This window comes from Phaeoacremonium minimum, assembly GCF_000392275.1.
Source record: "Phaeoacremonium minimum UCRPA7 unplaced genomic scaffold PA7_03_scaffold_348, whole genome shotgun sequence".
NCBI classification, from domain to species: Eukaryota; Fungi; Ascomycota; class Sordariomycetes; order Togniniales; family Togniniaceae; genus Phaeoacremonium; species Phaeoacremonium minimum.
Window position 1 is genome coordinate 285,328 of NW_006921252.1, and position 15,871 is coordinate 301,198.

General features: G+C 54.5%; 4 protein-coding genes across 4 annotated transcripts; 3 read left to right on the top strand and 1 right to left on the bottom strand.

Annotated features, from left to right (window-relative positions):
- Positions 1 to 553: 553 nt before the first annotated feature.
- Positions 554 to 2,484, top strand: UCRPA7_4481 (putative golgi matrix protein; the record flags this gene model as incomplete). Its single annotated transcript, XM_007916998.1, has 5 exons — positions 554 to 599; positions 669 to 799; positions 873 to 1,975; positions 2,034 to 2,416; positions 2,480 to 2,484. The coding sequence occupies 5 exons, from the start codon at positions 554 to 556 to the stop codon at positions 2,482 to 2,484; spliced, it is 1,668 nt and encodes a 555-aa protein (XP_007915189.1).
- A 235-nt stretch (positions 2,485 to 2,719) lies between these two features.
- Positions 2,720 to 3,849, bottom strand: UCRPA7_4482 (hypothetical protein; the record flags this gene model as incomplete). Its single annotated transcript, XM_007917010.1, has 2 exons — positions 2,720 to 3,767; positions 3,830 to 3,849. The coding sequence occupies 2 exons, from the start codon at positions 3,847 to 3,849 to the stop codon at positions 2,720 to 2,722; spliced, it is 1,068 nt and encodes a 355-aa protein (XP_007915201.1).
- Positions 3,850 to 10,478: 6,629 nt separating this feature from the next.
- On the top strand, positions 10,479 to 11,639 carry UCRPA7_4483 (putative aspartic-type endopeptidase protein; the record flags this gene model as incomplete). The annotated part of the gene is made up of 1 exon (XM_007916993.1): positions 10,479 to 11,639. One exon carries the CDS (start codon positions 10,479 to 10,481, stop codon positions 11,637 to 11,639), a length of 1,161 nt encoding a protein of 386 aa, XP_007915184.1.
- A 976-nt stretch (positions 11,640 to 12,615) lies between these two features.
- Positions 12,616 to 14,513, top strand: UCRPA7_4484 (putative vacuolar amino acid transporter 2 protein; the record flags this gene model as incomplete). The annotated part of the gene is made up of 4 exons (XM_007917037.1): positions 12,616 to 13,575; positions 13,632 to 13,794; positions 13,853 to 14,425; positions 14,485 to 14,513. 4 exons carry the CDS (start codon positions 12,616 to 12,618, stop codon positions 14,511 to 14,513), a joined length of 1,725 nt encoding a protein of 574 aa, XP_007915228.1.
- Between the last annotated feature and the right edge of the window lie 1,358 nt (positions 14,514 to 15,871).

Sequence of the window (15,871 nt, forward strand, 5' to 3'; positions counted from 1 at the left end):
GTCATGTTTGCAGAACCCCCACCATTTTGGATGTTATCCCCATAGAGTCCCCTAAAACACCCCGACTTGTCGACAGGGACCACCAGAATTCGCAAGGCCCAAGCAGGCAAGCGGCGGTTCACGATAATGTCACAATCATGATCCCTGGTCATTGTGATGGTAGTCACATGGGCCTAAAGCAAAGATATACTCTTAGTATTCAATAGAGATCCGGCTTTTGTGGCCGTTTGCTGAAAGTACCTAACCTAGAAGTTGTAGCTTGTAGGTAGTCCGGATTTGTTCTAGCATGTGCGTTAGCACCCGGTGCACTCTACCCAAGTTGCTGGCCGCTCGGCAGGTTCGCGCCTGCTACCGTGCGGTACCTTAGCCTGGCAGAAAAGGCTGACGTGTAGTTGAACTACCAAATGTTTCAATGTCCACCAAGGAGATTTAACACACTGTTTGCACCACCACTCTCACTTCGCTTGGTCAACAAATCTGGCAACAGACCTGCGGAACCGTCTCCGTGGCAGCGTCCCAATGCTCTCGTTTTAAGACGCCATCCCAATTGACCATGTCTTCCGCCGCGCCGCCGGATCCTACCAACTCAGCTTCTCAAGGTTAGTCCAGTGGTTCGCAGCATACCGGATGGGCAAGTTACTGACACGTAGTCTGCACTACCTCAACAGCCCCCAAGAAGAAGAACAATAAGAAGAAGAAGAATGCCAACAAGGCCAAGGCCGCAGCAATCGACACCGACAAGGATGTCAAACAGGCCGACAATGACGACCAGTCGGGTGATGAACCAGACACCCCGGTGGTATGCTCTCCTCAGCTCCTACCCTCTCAGCGCGCACCTTCTTTTGCAGACAATGGCTAATGCACTCTCGTAGAACGCGACGGCGAAGGATTTCGAGCAGCCAGCGAGCCCCGTCAAAACCGAAGCTAAAGCAAATGGCCACGTCGAACCACCAGCCAGCAACGGCCACCCCGTCTCCGCGGACAGCAGCGAGAAGGATAACGACTCGTCCGGCGCTGACACCAGCGCGAAGCTCGAGGCCATGACACAGGAGCGGGAGGCCCTGCGCGCCGAGGTGGAGCAGCTCAGGAAGCAGCTCGAGACGATCCAGGAGACGCACTCGTCCGAGGTTGGCCAGCTCAAGTCGGACCTCGAGGACAGCGAGGCCGCCAAGGAGCACGCCGAGACGCAGTACCAGACGCTGCTGGGCCGCGTGGAGAAGATCAAGGAGACGCTGGGCGAGCGCCTCAAGCGGGACAGGCAGGAGCTGGAGGAGGCCAAGGACCGCATTGAAGAGCTCGAGGCACAGAACGAGGAGCTCCAGAAGGGCGCCAGCGCCTCGAGCGACGACGCAGGCAGGCTGCAGGAGGAGCTTCAGGAAGCGACGCGTGAATTGGCGAGCCTGCGCAGTCGGAGTAACCTCTCACAACAAAATTGGATGAAGGAGAAAGAGGACATGACGAGACAGCTCCAACACTTCAAGTCGGAGCTTGAGTCGACCGGTAGTGCCATGGGCGAGTGGGAGGTCATCGCAATGGAGGAACGTTCGGTTCGAGAGAGTCTCACGGACAAGGTCTCTGATCTCGAGGAGCAACTATCTACGATCAGGGAAGCCTATGAGAGGGCTGCTGCAGAGCGTGATACCCAGTCCCTGACGATCGATGGCCTCCAAAGGGCGCTCCAAGAGATACAAGAGGCCCGAAGGAAAGAGCTCAGAGAGATGGTGGAGTCATCCGAGGAGCAACTCCAGGCCATGAAGAAACGCGTCCAGGACGCAGACGCAAGAGTGGCCGAGGCCGAGGCGGCAAAGGAGACGCTGTCCAAGGAACTTGAGCGAACGGCACCCTTCGAAAAGGAGGTCAGGGAGAAGAACCTGCTCATTGGCAAGCTACGGCATGAAGCAATTGTTCTCAATGACCACTTGACCAAGGCGCTCCGTTATCTGAAGAAGACAAAGCCTGAAGAACAGGTCGACAGGTATGAAAGACTTCATCTTCTGAAACCTCACCCTAGAAAAGTACTAATATTCGTCAAGGCAAATCATTACAAACTACCTCATTCAGTTCCTCTCTCTGGATCGATCAGACCCAAAGAGGTTCCAGATCTTACAAGTCATTGCAGGCTACCTGAACTGGACAGAGGAACAAAAGGAGCAAGCTGGCCTCGCCCGGCCCGGCACGGCGAACAATACTCTTCGCCTGCCGTCCTCGCCTTTCCACCGTACGCCGAGTACGCCATCACTGAATGCAGAGTTCTTCAGTGAGCCTACGCCTTCGTCGGCCAAGGAGTCGTTGGCAGATCTGTGGGCAGGGTTCCTGGAGCGGAGTGTGGAAGAGGGAATGGGAGATGCTGCGTCAAGAAAGGACAGTGTTTCGAGCATAGGCACCACGGGCACTCCACGGCCAGAAGCCAAAGGGCGTGAGTCTTCATGAGGCTATCCAAGGGATTCTCATATGAAGGGGATCGAATTGCATTTTCTAGGGTAATTGAAGGCACGAACCTCACAACATTTACAAGGCGTTCTTCTACAGGTTCAGGGTGCTTATTTTTATGGCATGGGATCCTCGTCCGAGCCGAACTGTGTCGGTCTCAGTGTAAGGTTTATCAGCACAGCACACCAACAAAAGATATGATACAATACTAGGATGTGATGTGTCCCTATAAGGCTATAAATTCTTTGCCGTCTGAAGTGATACGCTCTATATGTTCCTTATGAGTCGCCTATTTTGTCTGTCTAAATGTCGATTGCAACGGTTCGAGCACGGCATTTGCGTACGTGTCCGCATCCCGGCTCATGGCTTCCATGTTCACACGATTCTGCAACGCATCATTGACGCCCTCAATCACCTCGCGCTCCTCCATGACCTCGCCCATCATGCGCACCTCGTGGTTCCAGTACACCTGCGAGGCGCCCCGCAGCTCCTCGTCGCGGCTCGCCGTGTTCTTGACGATGCCCGCCGCGCTGATCTTGCTCTTGACCGAGCCCAGGGCCCGCGACAGGCTCTCGAGGCGCTCGGCCGTCGACGGCGGGCTGGCAAACGCCCGGTTCGTCGCCGACAGCCACAGCAGCCAGCCCAGCAGCGCGTCGAGCCCCGCGAGCGCCAGGTGCCGGTACGTCCGCGCGCGCCAGAAGAAGAAGTCCGTCTCGGCGAGGCGCAGCGCCCGCGCGTTGCCCTGGTACGGGTACACACTGACGGCGTAGGCGTCCGCGAGCCCCACGGCTGCGGCGGCGATGGTCGCCGTCGTGCGCCACTGCGCGCCCTCGCGGCCGCTGACGAGGGTCGACGTCACGAGCGCGAGGACCACGAGGTTGAGCAGGTGCGGCCATGCGAGGGCGGGCAGCGCGTAGTAGAGGTATGAGCGCGGCTCGTCGGCGGCGCAGAAGGGGCAGTTGGCGAGGACGTCCGGGCCGAACTGCAGGTAGAGCAGGCGGCTCTCGAGGTTGACGAAGCGGGCGCGCAGGGCTTCGTCCTGTGGCGTCAGGGAGTTGTTCGGTCTCAGCGCAGATAGGCGGGTGAAGAGCACATCCGTCGGTATCTGCAGTCTGGACTGTGTCCTGGTGAAGACATTCTCGGGTGCGAGGATGGGGATGGTCTTGATGAGGAAGAGCACCGCGATGACGAACAGAATCGCGAGGGATCTCGCTGCTTTGGGAGGAAGAGGTCGTACGGCAAGGCCCTGGACTCGTGGTGCATTACGAACCGAGCGGTAGTAGCTAAGTGCTCGGGGCACGATGATGGGCCCGAAGAAGATGAGGAGAGACTTGATGCTAGGGAGTAGTGTTAGTCGGCTTTATAAAGGGCAGTTTGATTTGAGTATGTAGCGGCTTACCTGCTCCATGGAATTGCCATGGTTATTGTATCATTTCAAAGACAAGCTTAGGTGAATTCAAGGACAGGGGCAGATACTCGGAGGATGTATCTGCATCCAGATGCCAGGTTGCGTTGTCAATCAATCTCACAAGGCTGAGGACAGCGTTGAAGGGAGACCTGTTGACAATGGTCTTCTATTGGCGATTAGGCACGGCTGCAGTGGGGTATGGGGCCTAGTCTACAGTGGGGCCAACGGCGGCCACAGGCCCATCTATCTGCACTTTCTCGCCCTTAAATTTTTGTCATGCTTCACTTCTACAACTCAATACAAAATATCTTAAGCCCTCAAGGCCAAGCGTGAGAAACACTGCAGGCACAAGCCAGCAGCATCCTTTATTTTCGCTAGTCAAGGTATTGTTCCTATCATTATGCTATCTATAGTACAACAATGCTATAGTGACGCTGTTGTATTGAAGTGACCGCTTGGATGTCTTCTCAGACTTCATCTCTTCTACCCCATGGGCACTTTCGAAGCTTTAGCACACCTTCTCAATGGATGCTCAAAGTCAATATGTTGCCCAGAGCGAGCCCAAGTACTCTGCCAAGAGTCATCTCACGTAGTGTTGCAGAGTTTCAGCTTACCGGCCATGAAGAGCTTTGCGTCAAATTGTTGAGAGACATGCTGTGATGCTGATGATGCCTTGTAATCAGTCTGCTATGCTGTTGATGTCGTTGAATTCCTTCTCATGAAGCCTTTTCTCCCTTAGCCGCCGCTTTCGGTGGCTTTGCCGCTGGGACCTTTGTCGGCTGGGGCGTCGCCTCTCGTGAACCTAGGATCAAGCCAAATATCGCGACGATTGTGTCGATCAGCAGCGAGACGACCCCAGTGCAGGCCACCTGCCATGATGCAACACTGACACTCCCTAGCGGCGCCCTGGGGAAGGAGAGTAACCACTCTGCATAGTATGGAAACCATCCGTAAGGTAACCAGAACATCGGCTGCTTAGCGAACCAGAAGGGTATGAAGTATTGCAGGCCTCTCGTCGAGATCCATCGCACCGTCGTCACGATCTTGTCGAATTGTGCGCGCGAGCCGCCAAGTGCAGTCTCTGATCAACAACCCTGATTAGCTATAATCCTTCCAAGGCTAGAAAAATATGGGAATGGGTTTGCGTACTCTTCTTCTCGAGCTGCTCTAACAGTTTGTCGTGATGTCTCCGGAGCTTCGCCCACTTTGCGAACTCATCCTGGCTGCTCGTAGCGTTCAGGTCTCTGCGGACCTTGAGGTAGTCCTGCTGTAGCTTGCGTTGCTCCGCATACTCTTTCGAAGCCGTGCCTGGGAGGGCATTATAAAAGCTCCATAACTATAATCAAAAACAAGAGTATGTCAGCATAGTTTCCCGCAAGTCCGATCAAAGAGGTAGTAGCTCAAGGTCTTGGGCTGCATACTAGGTCGTTTATGGTCGCTGCGCCGATGGTGTTGACGGCCTGGACCACCAGCTCAACTGCGAGAATAATGACGAGAAGAGGAGGCATGGTTGCTGTCTGACGGAACTTTCACAAATATGCAGCGATGGAGTGATGCTCAGATCGTCATGTCCGGGTACAGTTGTGGGCTGTTGGACCGTGAGGCTACCAATTCGTGGCTTTACTTGGGCGCCAGGGTTTAGCGGCGCAAATGGACCGCCGCCAGCTGACATCACACTTTAGAAGCGTCTGTGCCTGAGGCTGTTCAACCAACACACTAACACCACCTGAACGTATCACAGTGAGCTCTAGATGCCTAACAGGTGAACAACTAAAGTTGTGGGCTGCGCTTTCCAAAATCAATGCTGATGGGCTGTCACTGTATATCATATTCACACCACAGCTTGAGTTAAAGGGCTGATGGCTTGAGCAGGAAGGTGCATCATGTCCCGGGCCATCGAGAAAGACATAGCGGCGTCACTGAAGAAAGGCGATCCCGTCGAGGCCTACAGGCAAATATCTGAAGTATTGAACTCAACAACCGGGTCATGTGAGATTGAGATCCTCGGGAAAGCTCACCCTCTACCGCCAGGGACATACTTACTCCAGGATGGTCCGGCAGCTGCTATTTCGAAAGTGGCCCTGGTTCAGGCATTTGTAGTTGCCCACAATATCCTCAGAGACCATCTCGATGGGCAAAGAGCGGTACCAAATGAGGAGTTGCTTGCCGCAACAAGTGTGGCTCTTCTCTTGGATCCTGAGCACCTCACGGCGGCGAACATCCGGAAGAAAGTTGTCCTGGCTCGGCTATCACAGACTCATGAGGCTCAAGCTGCAGAGCCAAATGGTCTGCAGGTCATGGACAGCGAGAGGTGGTTCGTTGACAACCTCTTGATGAGCCGCTTGCATAGGCATACCAAGTCTCCAACCCTCTGGAGCCACCGCAGATGGCTCATGCATAAGAAGAGCTCATCAGGTCAAAATGTCGACGTGTTAGGCGATATCACACGAGTTGTGTTAGTAGCAGCGGAGCGACACCCAAGGAACTACTATGCTTGGACGCATGCCCGGAGTCTAGTGAAGTTCATCTCAGATAAGCCAAAAATTTTGGCTCGTGATGGGCCATCACTGTTGACAGTAGTCAAGTCTTGGTGTATCAAACATCACAATGATGTATCTGGATGGTCTTTTCTCCACCACCTGCTGATACTCGAGGGAAATGCAGGTCGGCAAGGGGCTGTGATCACTATCTACTGCGAGATTCTGGATCTGGTCAAGTCATTTCGTTGGGCAAACGAATCTGTGTGGACGTTTATGCGTACCTTGGTCGCGTCAGGGGCTGTGGGAGAGGACGGCACTGAGGCGTTCTTCGAGGTAGCGACAGGGCTTAAGAATGCGGTACCTCAGAGCTCGCAGGACTGGAAAACACTCGACGCAGCTGAGACCTGGTGTCGGCAATACAGACGCATGTCTGAGACTTGAAGTGGTGTCCTTCAATGCTTACGTACACATACCAGCAGAGTGCTAACGTGTGGAATGGCAAGCCATTCTTCCTCGGCCTTGGCAGGCATAGCCAAATGAGGATGACATCGTTAGTCTGTAAGAGACGCAGACGGCCTGCCTTGCTGCACGGCAAAGCTGGTATGCTATCCTTTTCGCGCCCTTGGACGGACCTTGAGAAAGTGCTGGAGTCACTGAAGGCCCATACGAAAGCTCAGGGGCTATTGTGTGAATGGTGCTCACGATAAGCTTCCCCGTCCTCGTCGTGGCTATGGTTGCAATCAGTTTAATTGACCCGGACTGGCATACCGGCGGTGAACGACCAAGACTGAAAAACAAACGGATGCCGAGCGAGATCTACAGGGACGTCGTCTCGAGGTCGCAATTTCAATTAAAACCCCGGGTCTCCAGTGTCCTGCAAATCAGACTCTAGGAGATCTTGGTGTGGTATCTATGGAGGGCGCCTTCCCAACAACGAGATAGACTGGTCGTGATGAGTGCCATCTCAGCAGCAACGCGGATTGCACGTGTAGATTAGAGGTGCTGATCATCGACTGATATGGCACTAATACAGTGACGACTTCGAAATGTCTTAGCATTGCTTGCGTGTGTTATAGTGTAGTGGTCCCTGGCCATCGTGGGGCTGTGAAGGACGGCATCTCGAACACGCCCGCCCATCAGCCCAAAAAGCCGCGATAGGCCAATTCCCCTGGCGCCTCTGGGCACACCCTTGGAGATGCAGCATACACACACACATGCTGTAAAAGGGCATGTGGAGGCGTCATGGGCGCCTGCAAGGGTTAGGAGATATGGAGGTGTAGCCATTGCCCCAATTGGGCCTATGGACGGGCTATCCTAGCTCTCTAGGTGCTGCCAGTTGTCGGGTGTGGTAGCAGTGAGCCCCTTTCTTTTCAGCTTCAACTCCAGAACCCCGTAATGCCGATGATGGCTCAAATCGGCAGTGTCATTCCACACGTTGGCTCAAGACATCATGCAGCTTTTTGTGTGCTGTTGAAGAAAAATGAGTGACGTCGTGAGAAGTGATAGAATCGTAGAAATGGACGGTTTCTCTCGTTTCTGACACAACCAGTGCTGCCACCTTCTAATTTCGGAGGGTGCAGCGATCATTCAGCCGAGAAAGCCCGCTGCCCTGACCAGCAGCACGCGGTTGAGTACGGGCATTATCATTAATATACCAGCACACAAAAATGCGTGGCATAGCGCGGGATGGTATTCTCGACAAGTCTGGTAGGCAATTAATGCTACATACATGTATGCACAAGTAAAGACGAGCACAATAAGAAGCTATGAATAGGTAGGTAAACAGCTTGAGGGCACGCACGCCACACGGGAGCAAGGGCGGCGTCCAGGTATCGAAGAGAAGCAATCTGGGCATCATCCTTGGACGCATCTCCCAAGAGCCCCGAGCGTCTCAAGACACTCGTAAAGGCAAAGTCGGTCAAAGATGAAGCTGTTCCTGTCAGTTCTACCTTGCAGGCCTAACATTGTATGGGAGTCTAGGAGTCTTTTCTGAACGTGGGTCTTCGTGTCGTTATCATTCTCTACCTCTGCAAGGTTGCCCGACTCCCGAGGCCCTGCGTTTTTGCTGGGCCCCCTGCATTGAGGATTCCTGCTTGGCCCAAAGCAGGTCCCTGGCACCAGCTAGGGCGCTATCTGCTGGGCTTGGCAAAGGGCACATGAGATGAGAGAGAGACCGAGAAGCTCCGGTGCGTTGCAGCAACAAACACAGCAGTCTACCACGATACTCCTCCAGTCGAGCCTTTTAGTCAAATTTGATGTTGAAGATCGGTGGAGGGCTCTTGAGGGCTCCCGAAGGCTCTCAAGGCAACTCTGAAACGCCGTGCGCCCTCGAGCTGGAGAATTGGCCCGCAGAAGGCAGATAGGCGGTGGGCCATGTGGCTCGACGATCTTCATCCCATCTTCGAGAATCTCCACGATTGCGTACATGCACAATTACTGTGTGTACACTGGAGACTGGCCCCTCTCTCTCTCTCTCTCCCTACGTGTATCTCCCACTCAGGGCGGGCGCGTGGGCCTCGAACAGCACTGACATTGGGTCGTTTTGGGGGAGCGCTTGCTCTGTGCTCAGTGCTCAGTGCTCACTCAGGTGCTGTGAGGGTTTCGAAACCAGCAGCGAATGAGAGGTGCAGCGAGGACACGGACATGGACAAGGGCACTTTAATGAGGTAGATCGCAGTTTAAATATCTACTTGGCGGAGACCTGTTACCCTGGTTTCTAGCCGCTCAGCTGAGCGGTGGTCCTGACGAGCCCACAGTAACTGCGCATCTGCCTGCAAGGGACAGACCGCCATAGCCGTGCTAGGAGATACACGCGGGCACCCGCAGGCGTTGATGACGGACAAGGTCGAAGCCGGGTAGAGCTCAACGTGCCCTAGGGCGCCCTAGGCCCGTAGCTTGTTAGCGCAGAGCCACGGTGCGCGCGCGCTAGGCCTGCTTGGGGGGCTGGCAAGTGATATCGTTGATGAAAGAGAGACAGAGAGACAGACGAGCGAGACTCGAGATGCGGAGGGAATGCTACGGTACCTGCACCACGCCCCGTCGCGGTTACCACGATACTCCATCCTGCTCAGCATGCGCCGCACAACGCCGTGTACTGGGCGGTATATCATCAAACAGAGCTGCATTCCCCCTCAAGTCCCTCATCATCTGCCTGCTCCAAGCCGCCCGCCCGCAACGCTTCTCCTATCCAAATTCCAGCTCCTCTCCCACTAGTTTAGGGCCTTGGTGTGATGGTGGTACCTTGACGTTGACCTTGCCTTAGTCTACTGTTTGGGTTCCCACTCTCTCTACATATTCCATCCAGCCATCCGTTCGATCTATTACATAGTAATTCTCTCCTTCCTCTCGTTCCATTGACTCGAAGGCTGTTCCCTTTCCTCGACGCCCTACTGCGCTTTTTCCTTTGAGGTCTTTTTCGGCATCATAAAATAGACCCTCACGTTGTTATCATCATCGTCAATCTCAGCATCATCTGATCAGTGCGGCACGCTTTCGTCTAGCTTGTCGCCCGTCTCCTTGTCCTTGCTTATCACTAGTCTCTTTGCCTGTGGCGCTCGTCCTTTTTTGTTCCTCGTATTTGCCAGCGCTAGCATACATAGCATTGGAGTTCGCCGAAAGAACCGCGTTCTCGAATCCCAATTGCATACACTCAAAACAGCATTTTCTCTCGTCTCGTCTTCCTCCAACGGTTCTTTGGAAAGGGAAGGGGAAAAAAATACGTCTTTGTTCTCTTGCCCAAGGGAAGACTCGGACCGCATGCACCAATGCTGCCCATATAATCTCTAATCCTTTAATACTGCCAGGGGTGGCAGAGTCTGGTACTCTCGGCCAGTTCGGTGTTGGCCAGAAGAGAGTCTGAAGTGAAGAGGAGGAAGTGCTTAGAGGACCCAGCCGGAGCGTCACCATGCTCCGCGTCCTCGTCTTAATACAGCTGACGCTATGGGCAACCGCCGTCCACGCCTTCTTTCCGTGGATACCCGGGTACCTATGTGATGAAGAAAACAACTGCGAGAAGCAGGACAAGAGGGGGCAACCCATAAGCCTCGGGGCTCCATTGAAGAAGGCAAACACCCCAGCAGGATCTGTGACCTTCAAGCTGTCACAGAGGGTCTCGGGCGTAAGTATTGAGCTGCTCCTTCAGCATGTAAATCATTGCTAACATGAGCTTCCTAAAGGCCAATTTCCGATCTTCTGTAGGAGCTGCACGACAGGCCGACCATCTCCGCAGGAAGAAGGCTTCCCTCGAGGTTTCTCGCGCGCTGAACCATCCTGCCGAGGTGGTTAAGCGTGACAACAAGTATGCGGTGGTGTCTGCAGTCGCGCCTACACAAACAAACAGCGTAGGAATCAACCAAGATGGGACCGATTTCTCCTACTTCATTGAGGCAGGAATTGGTTCGGCCTCAACGCCTCTGTTCTTGCTTATCGACACGGGAGCAGGCACCAGCTGGGCTATGGGCTCAGGGTGCAAGTCTACCGCGTGTGGGATGCACAATTCCTTCGGTCCTGATGACTCGACGACATACAAGGATTCATCCCACGTCTTCTCGATAGCATATGGATCCGGATCTGTAGCGGGCACATTAGCTGAGGATTCCATCTCAGTTGCCGGCCTGAAAGTCACCATGACTTTTGGCATTGCCAATACCACGTCTGATGATTTCACACATTTCCCCTTCGACGGCATACTCGGTCTTTCCATGAACAAGGGTGCTACAGATAACTTCATGGCCTCTATCAAGGAAGACAATCTGTTGGGCTCGAACATCTTCAGCGTGGCATTGAGCCGCAACTCGGACGGCCAAAACACGGGAGAAATTACGTTTGGTGCTACCAATCCTGATAAATTCACCGGAGACATTACATACACATCTGTCTCGTCCGGGAGCAACGGCGACTGGGCTGTACCCATGGACGGCTTGTCTTACGATGGCAAGGATGCAGGGATCAGTGGCAGACTGGCTTACATTGATACCGGTACTTCATATGTCTTCGGTCCTCCCGACGATGTTGCTGCTATCCACAAAGTCATTCCCGACGCATCCAGCTCCGACGGGATCACATTCACCGCTCCTTGCGATACAGACAAGCCAATCACCGTCACGTTCTCCGGCGTCAAGTACACCATGTCCCGAAAGGACTGGCTTTCCGCCCCTTCCGGTTCTGGGGTTTGCACCAGCAATATCTACGGCCACGAAGTCGTCAAGGGCTCGTGGTTGCTTGGGGACCTCTTCCTCAAGAATGTCTACGCCGTCTTCGACGTAGACAAGACTCGTATTGGTAAGGTTCCCTTGATTGTGTCATACCATCAACAGCACTAACAGCCTGCAGGATTTGCTTCCAGACCAGTGATTGCCACGCCGACCACCACATCTTCAAGTGTTGTGTCGTCCACAACTGCCCCCGAATCATCGGAGACAACATCAACTGATGGTGATAAACCATCTAAAACCGCTGGTACAACGATCACTCCTGTACCAAGTGCATCGAGCGGCACAACAGGCGGAGTTCCGGGCCTTAGTGGGCACGAGACATCAGCGACTGCTGTGGGTGTCGCCCAGACCCAGGCCGCCTCAGCTACGGCAACTCAGGACTCCTCCGGGGAGAACCTAGGATCTAACAAGTACGCTCCGATCATGTGCATTGTTGCGGCTGTCGTCTTTATGGCGTAATCTAAACTATAATTCTCACATATATGGGTGAGATTACACCTGTATGAATATGTGTTCGAGGATCAATCAGCTCGAAAAAGAGAGCTCGACATTCCATCAAAAGCACGCTTGCATTGTTTCCATGTATTTTTACGTTGTGGAGGGATGGGAAAGATCCCTCAGTTATGATGATACCCACAGAAAGTAGGGCAGAGAGCCTGGATGTATACGAGATCGATAAGGCTCTGAAGAGGCACTGGACCTCTTCAATTTGTATGTAGTAATATGTAATCAAACAAATATGATTCGATTCATACAAAATTGTACTCTCGATGCCATCTTTCAAAATGAAGTGTCGCTTTGTATTGGTATCTAAACACCCCCTTACCTGGTACGTAGCTACGCGTATAATTTCTAGGTAGCGTCAGGTGACGGCCCAGGACCCCTGTGGCTGATCGGCGTAAAGCCAATTGAGAGGAACGGCTGGTGAGAAGATTTGACTTCTCTTGTCCCCAGAGGGAGTTTCAAAAGAAAACCCAATCACGGCACCGGTAAACTTTCCCCCAGAACGTCTACGGCCAGGAACAAAGCTTACAACACTTTGTTTCGCTCGAAGATGCGCTCGCGATAACTAGCCAAGGTAGCTATGGCCAAGGCCAAGACTTACGATGGCCACAGGGACGCGGCACGCAGCGCAGGCGCCGGCAGCGGCGACAATGAAGAGGATATAGGTCTGCTGTCTGCGGACGCCGGCCTGGACGACCGCAACGTAGCCGGCGACGATGACGACGATATCATAGTGCACCCCGGGGGCGCCGTCAGCCCTCCCGATGCTGCGGCGACAGACTCCCAGATCCCTCGGACACCACGAACACCAAACCGCGTGCGATTCGACCTCACGCCCACCGTGGCCAACTTTCCCGCCCACGGCCGCAGCAATGGCTCTGCAAACGGCCACGCGGGCGGCCCGCCGCGGGACAGCTTCGACACGGACGACGGCGACTTTGACTTTGACGACGACCCGCTCGGCAGCCCCGGGGCCGCCCATCGCACGCCGCTCCTCACAGACATCGAGGCGCCCTCGGTGGCGCTGGCGAACTCACCGTGGATCGACGGCGATGTGGACAGCTGGGCAGAGGCGGAACGGGCGCGGCCCAAGAGCGGCCTGCGCTCGGCGTTCATGAATATGGCCAACAGCATCATCGGGGCCGGCATCATCGGGCAGCCGTACGCCTTTCGGCAGGCGGGCCTCCTGGCCGGCGCGGTGCTGCTGGTCGGCCTGACGGTCGTCGTCGACTGGACCATCTGCCTGATTGTCGTCAACTCCAAGCTCAGCGGCGCCAACAGCTTCCAGGGCACCGTCGAGCACTGCTTCGGCCGCACCGGCCTCATCGCCATCAGCATTGCACAGTGGGCGTTTGCGTTCGGCGGTATGGTGGCCTTTGGCATCATCATTGGCGACTCGATACCGCATGTCCTCACCGCTATATGGCCGAACCTACGCGACCTTCCAGTGCTGGGGCTGCTGGCGGACAGGAGGGTGGTGATTGTTGTATTTGTACTGGGAATCAGCTATCCCCTGACGTTATACCGGGATATTGCGAAGGTGAGAGATTGTGATCAAGGTTTATATATGACATCCAGCGTGCTAACAATCTGTAGCTTGCAAAAGCGAGCACACTTGCCTTGATCAGCATGCTTGTCATCATCCTGACAGTTGTGATACAGGGAGCATTGACTCCCAAGGCGGAGAGAGGCTCATTCTCCACACCTCTTCTTACGATCAACGATGGCATATTTCAGGCGATCGGCGTTATCTCCTTTGGTAAGTTCCCGATAACTTACACTTGATCATTGTGGAGACTAACATTATCTGCATTCAGCATTTGTCTGCCACCATAACTCTCTTCTAATCTATGGATCTCTCAAAACGCCCACGATCGACCGCTTCTCGCGCGTCACACACTACTCGACCGGAGTGTCGATGCTAGCATGTCTGCTCATGGCCCTGGCGGGCTTCCTGACCTTTGGCGACCGCACGCTGGGCAACGTGCTCAACAACTTCTCCCCGGACAACACCATGGTCAACGTGGCGCGGCTGTGCTTCGGGCTCAACATGCTGACGACGCTACCCCTCGAGGCGTTTGTCTGCCGCGAGGTCATGTTCAACTACTACTTCCCCGGCGAGCCGTTCAACATGAACCTACACCTCATCTTCAGCACCAGCCTCGTCGTCTCGGCCATGGCCCTGAGCCTGATCACGTGCGACCTGGGCGTCGTGTTCGAGCTCGTCGGCGCCACGAGCGCCTGCGCCCTCGCGTACATCCTGCCGCCGCTGTGCTACATCAAGCTGGCGACGCGGTCGTGGAAGACATACCTCGCCATGGGCATTGTGGTTTTTGGATGCGTTGTCATGGGCATCAGCATGCTCCAGGCTATCGGGAAGATGATCAGAGGTAAGCTCTCCCTACGCCAGGCACAATCAAAAACAGCCCCTTAACTAACGTCATGGCAGGAGAGGGAGGTAGTGCTCAATGCATGTAGGCATGCCGCTGTACTTGGTCATGGTTACGGTGTCCGGTTAGCGCTTTTGGCTTCCAAACCATCGGTTCGCATCGAACGAACAGAAAAGGAGCATTACGATTTCCAAGCATGTATCGTGGGAAATGGCCCCCAAAAGACAAGACAGGGCTTGCGGCAAAAGGAATAGACTTGCATAGGCTGGGAGCCCAGGGATCTTAGACACACATGTATACATACATTAGCTCATCCACGCGGGACATGAATCAAGGGTCATTTGTGGTGATCCCAAGCTCTCAGCCCGAGATCTGTATATATTGTAGGAGCTTCCCACAGCCGTCCATCCAGCCAGCCAGCCCCCAATCGCTGACGTTCCATCCGTCAGCCGAAACGCCGCCTGACTTGGATGTCTAATCAGACGGCCACCACGCGACTGACTGGTGGGCAGCTAGCCCTGTTCCAACACCGGCTGGATCCGCTCTTCAACGTGCATTAGGCCCGACAGAGAGCGGCACCCTTACCTACCTACGTGCCTACTTACTTGGCTTAGACATCCCGAAGTGTGTCCAGCGTGACGAACAAGCCTGCGGGGGTGCTTGTCTCGCGTTCTGCAGCGATCGCCTATACCTGCCTACCTGCTTGCAGCGGCTGTCCAATAAATAAATCCCCGTGAGGGTGTTGGCAGGCGAGGTAGGTAGGCAGGTCTGTGTAAGACACCCAGCGGATCCTATCCATAGTCGAACAGTACTGCAAGATGGCAAACTTACCTGGGTAGCGACCTCCCGTAACGAGAGGGTGGGCTGCCTGCCTACCAACTTCATGCTGGTGTGGTGTGGTGACTCTCGCCGTGGTGGTTTCACCCAAGCAAGCTCTTTCTCACATGCATAGGGAAGGCCTGGGGGACTTATAAGAACCCCGCCTGCGATCCTCTTACACTCCCGTAGGAGGCGAAAAAGGCAGCCCCTCCTCCTCTATTATCAGCACCACCTCACTCACTTGCTGCTTACAGCTTCAAGTTACTCGGCCTGATATTGACAGAACACTCCTGCCGAACAGCAGACGAATACCAGATTACTTATCTTCCTCTCGCAGCCCCCAAAGGTTTGACAACATGCACGGAAGTTCCTGCCCCAAGTGCGGAGCCGCCTCCGACGGCGCCTCCAAGTCCTGCGGTTCCTGCGGCGCGGTACGTTCACCTCTACTTGTGTCCCATGTCCCAAACGTCCTGATGTCTTTTACACGATCGTCAAAGACGGGGCTGCACGGAGTGCTGACATGCTCATGCTTCCACAGTCCTGCCCCATGTAGACTTCTCGTCGGCCTTCCTACAGTTACTACTCGGCCCGGCAGACTTTCCCGCAGATCAAGCCCACCGTCATCTG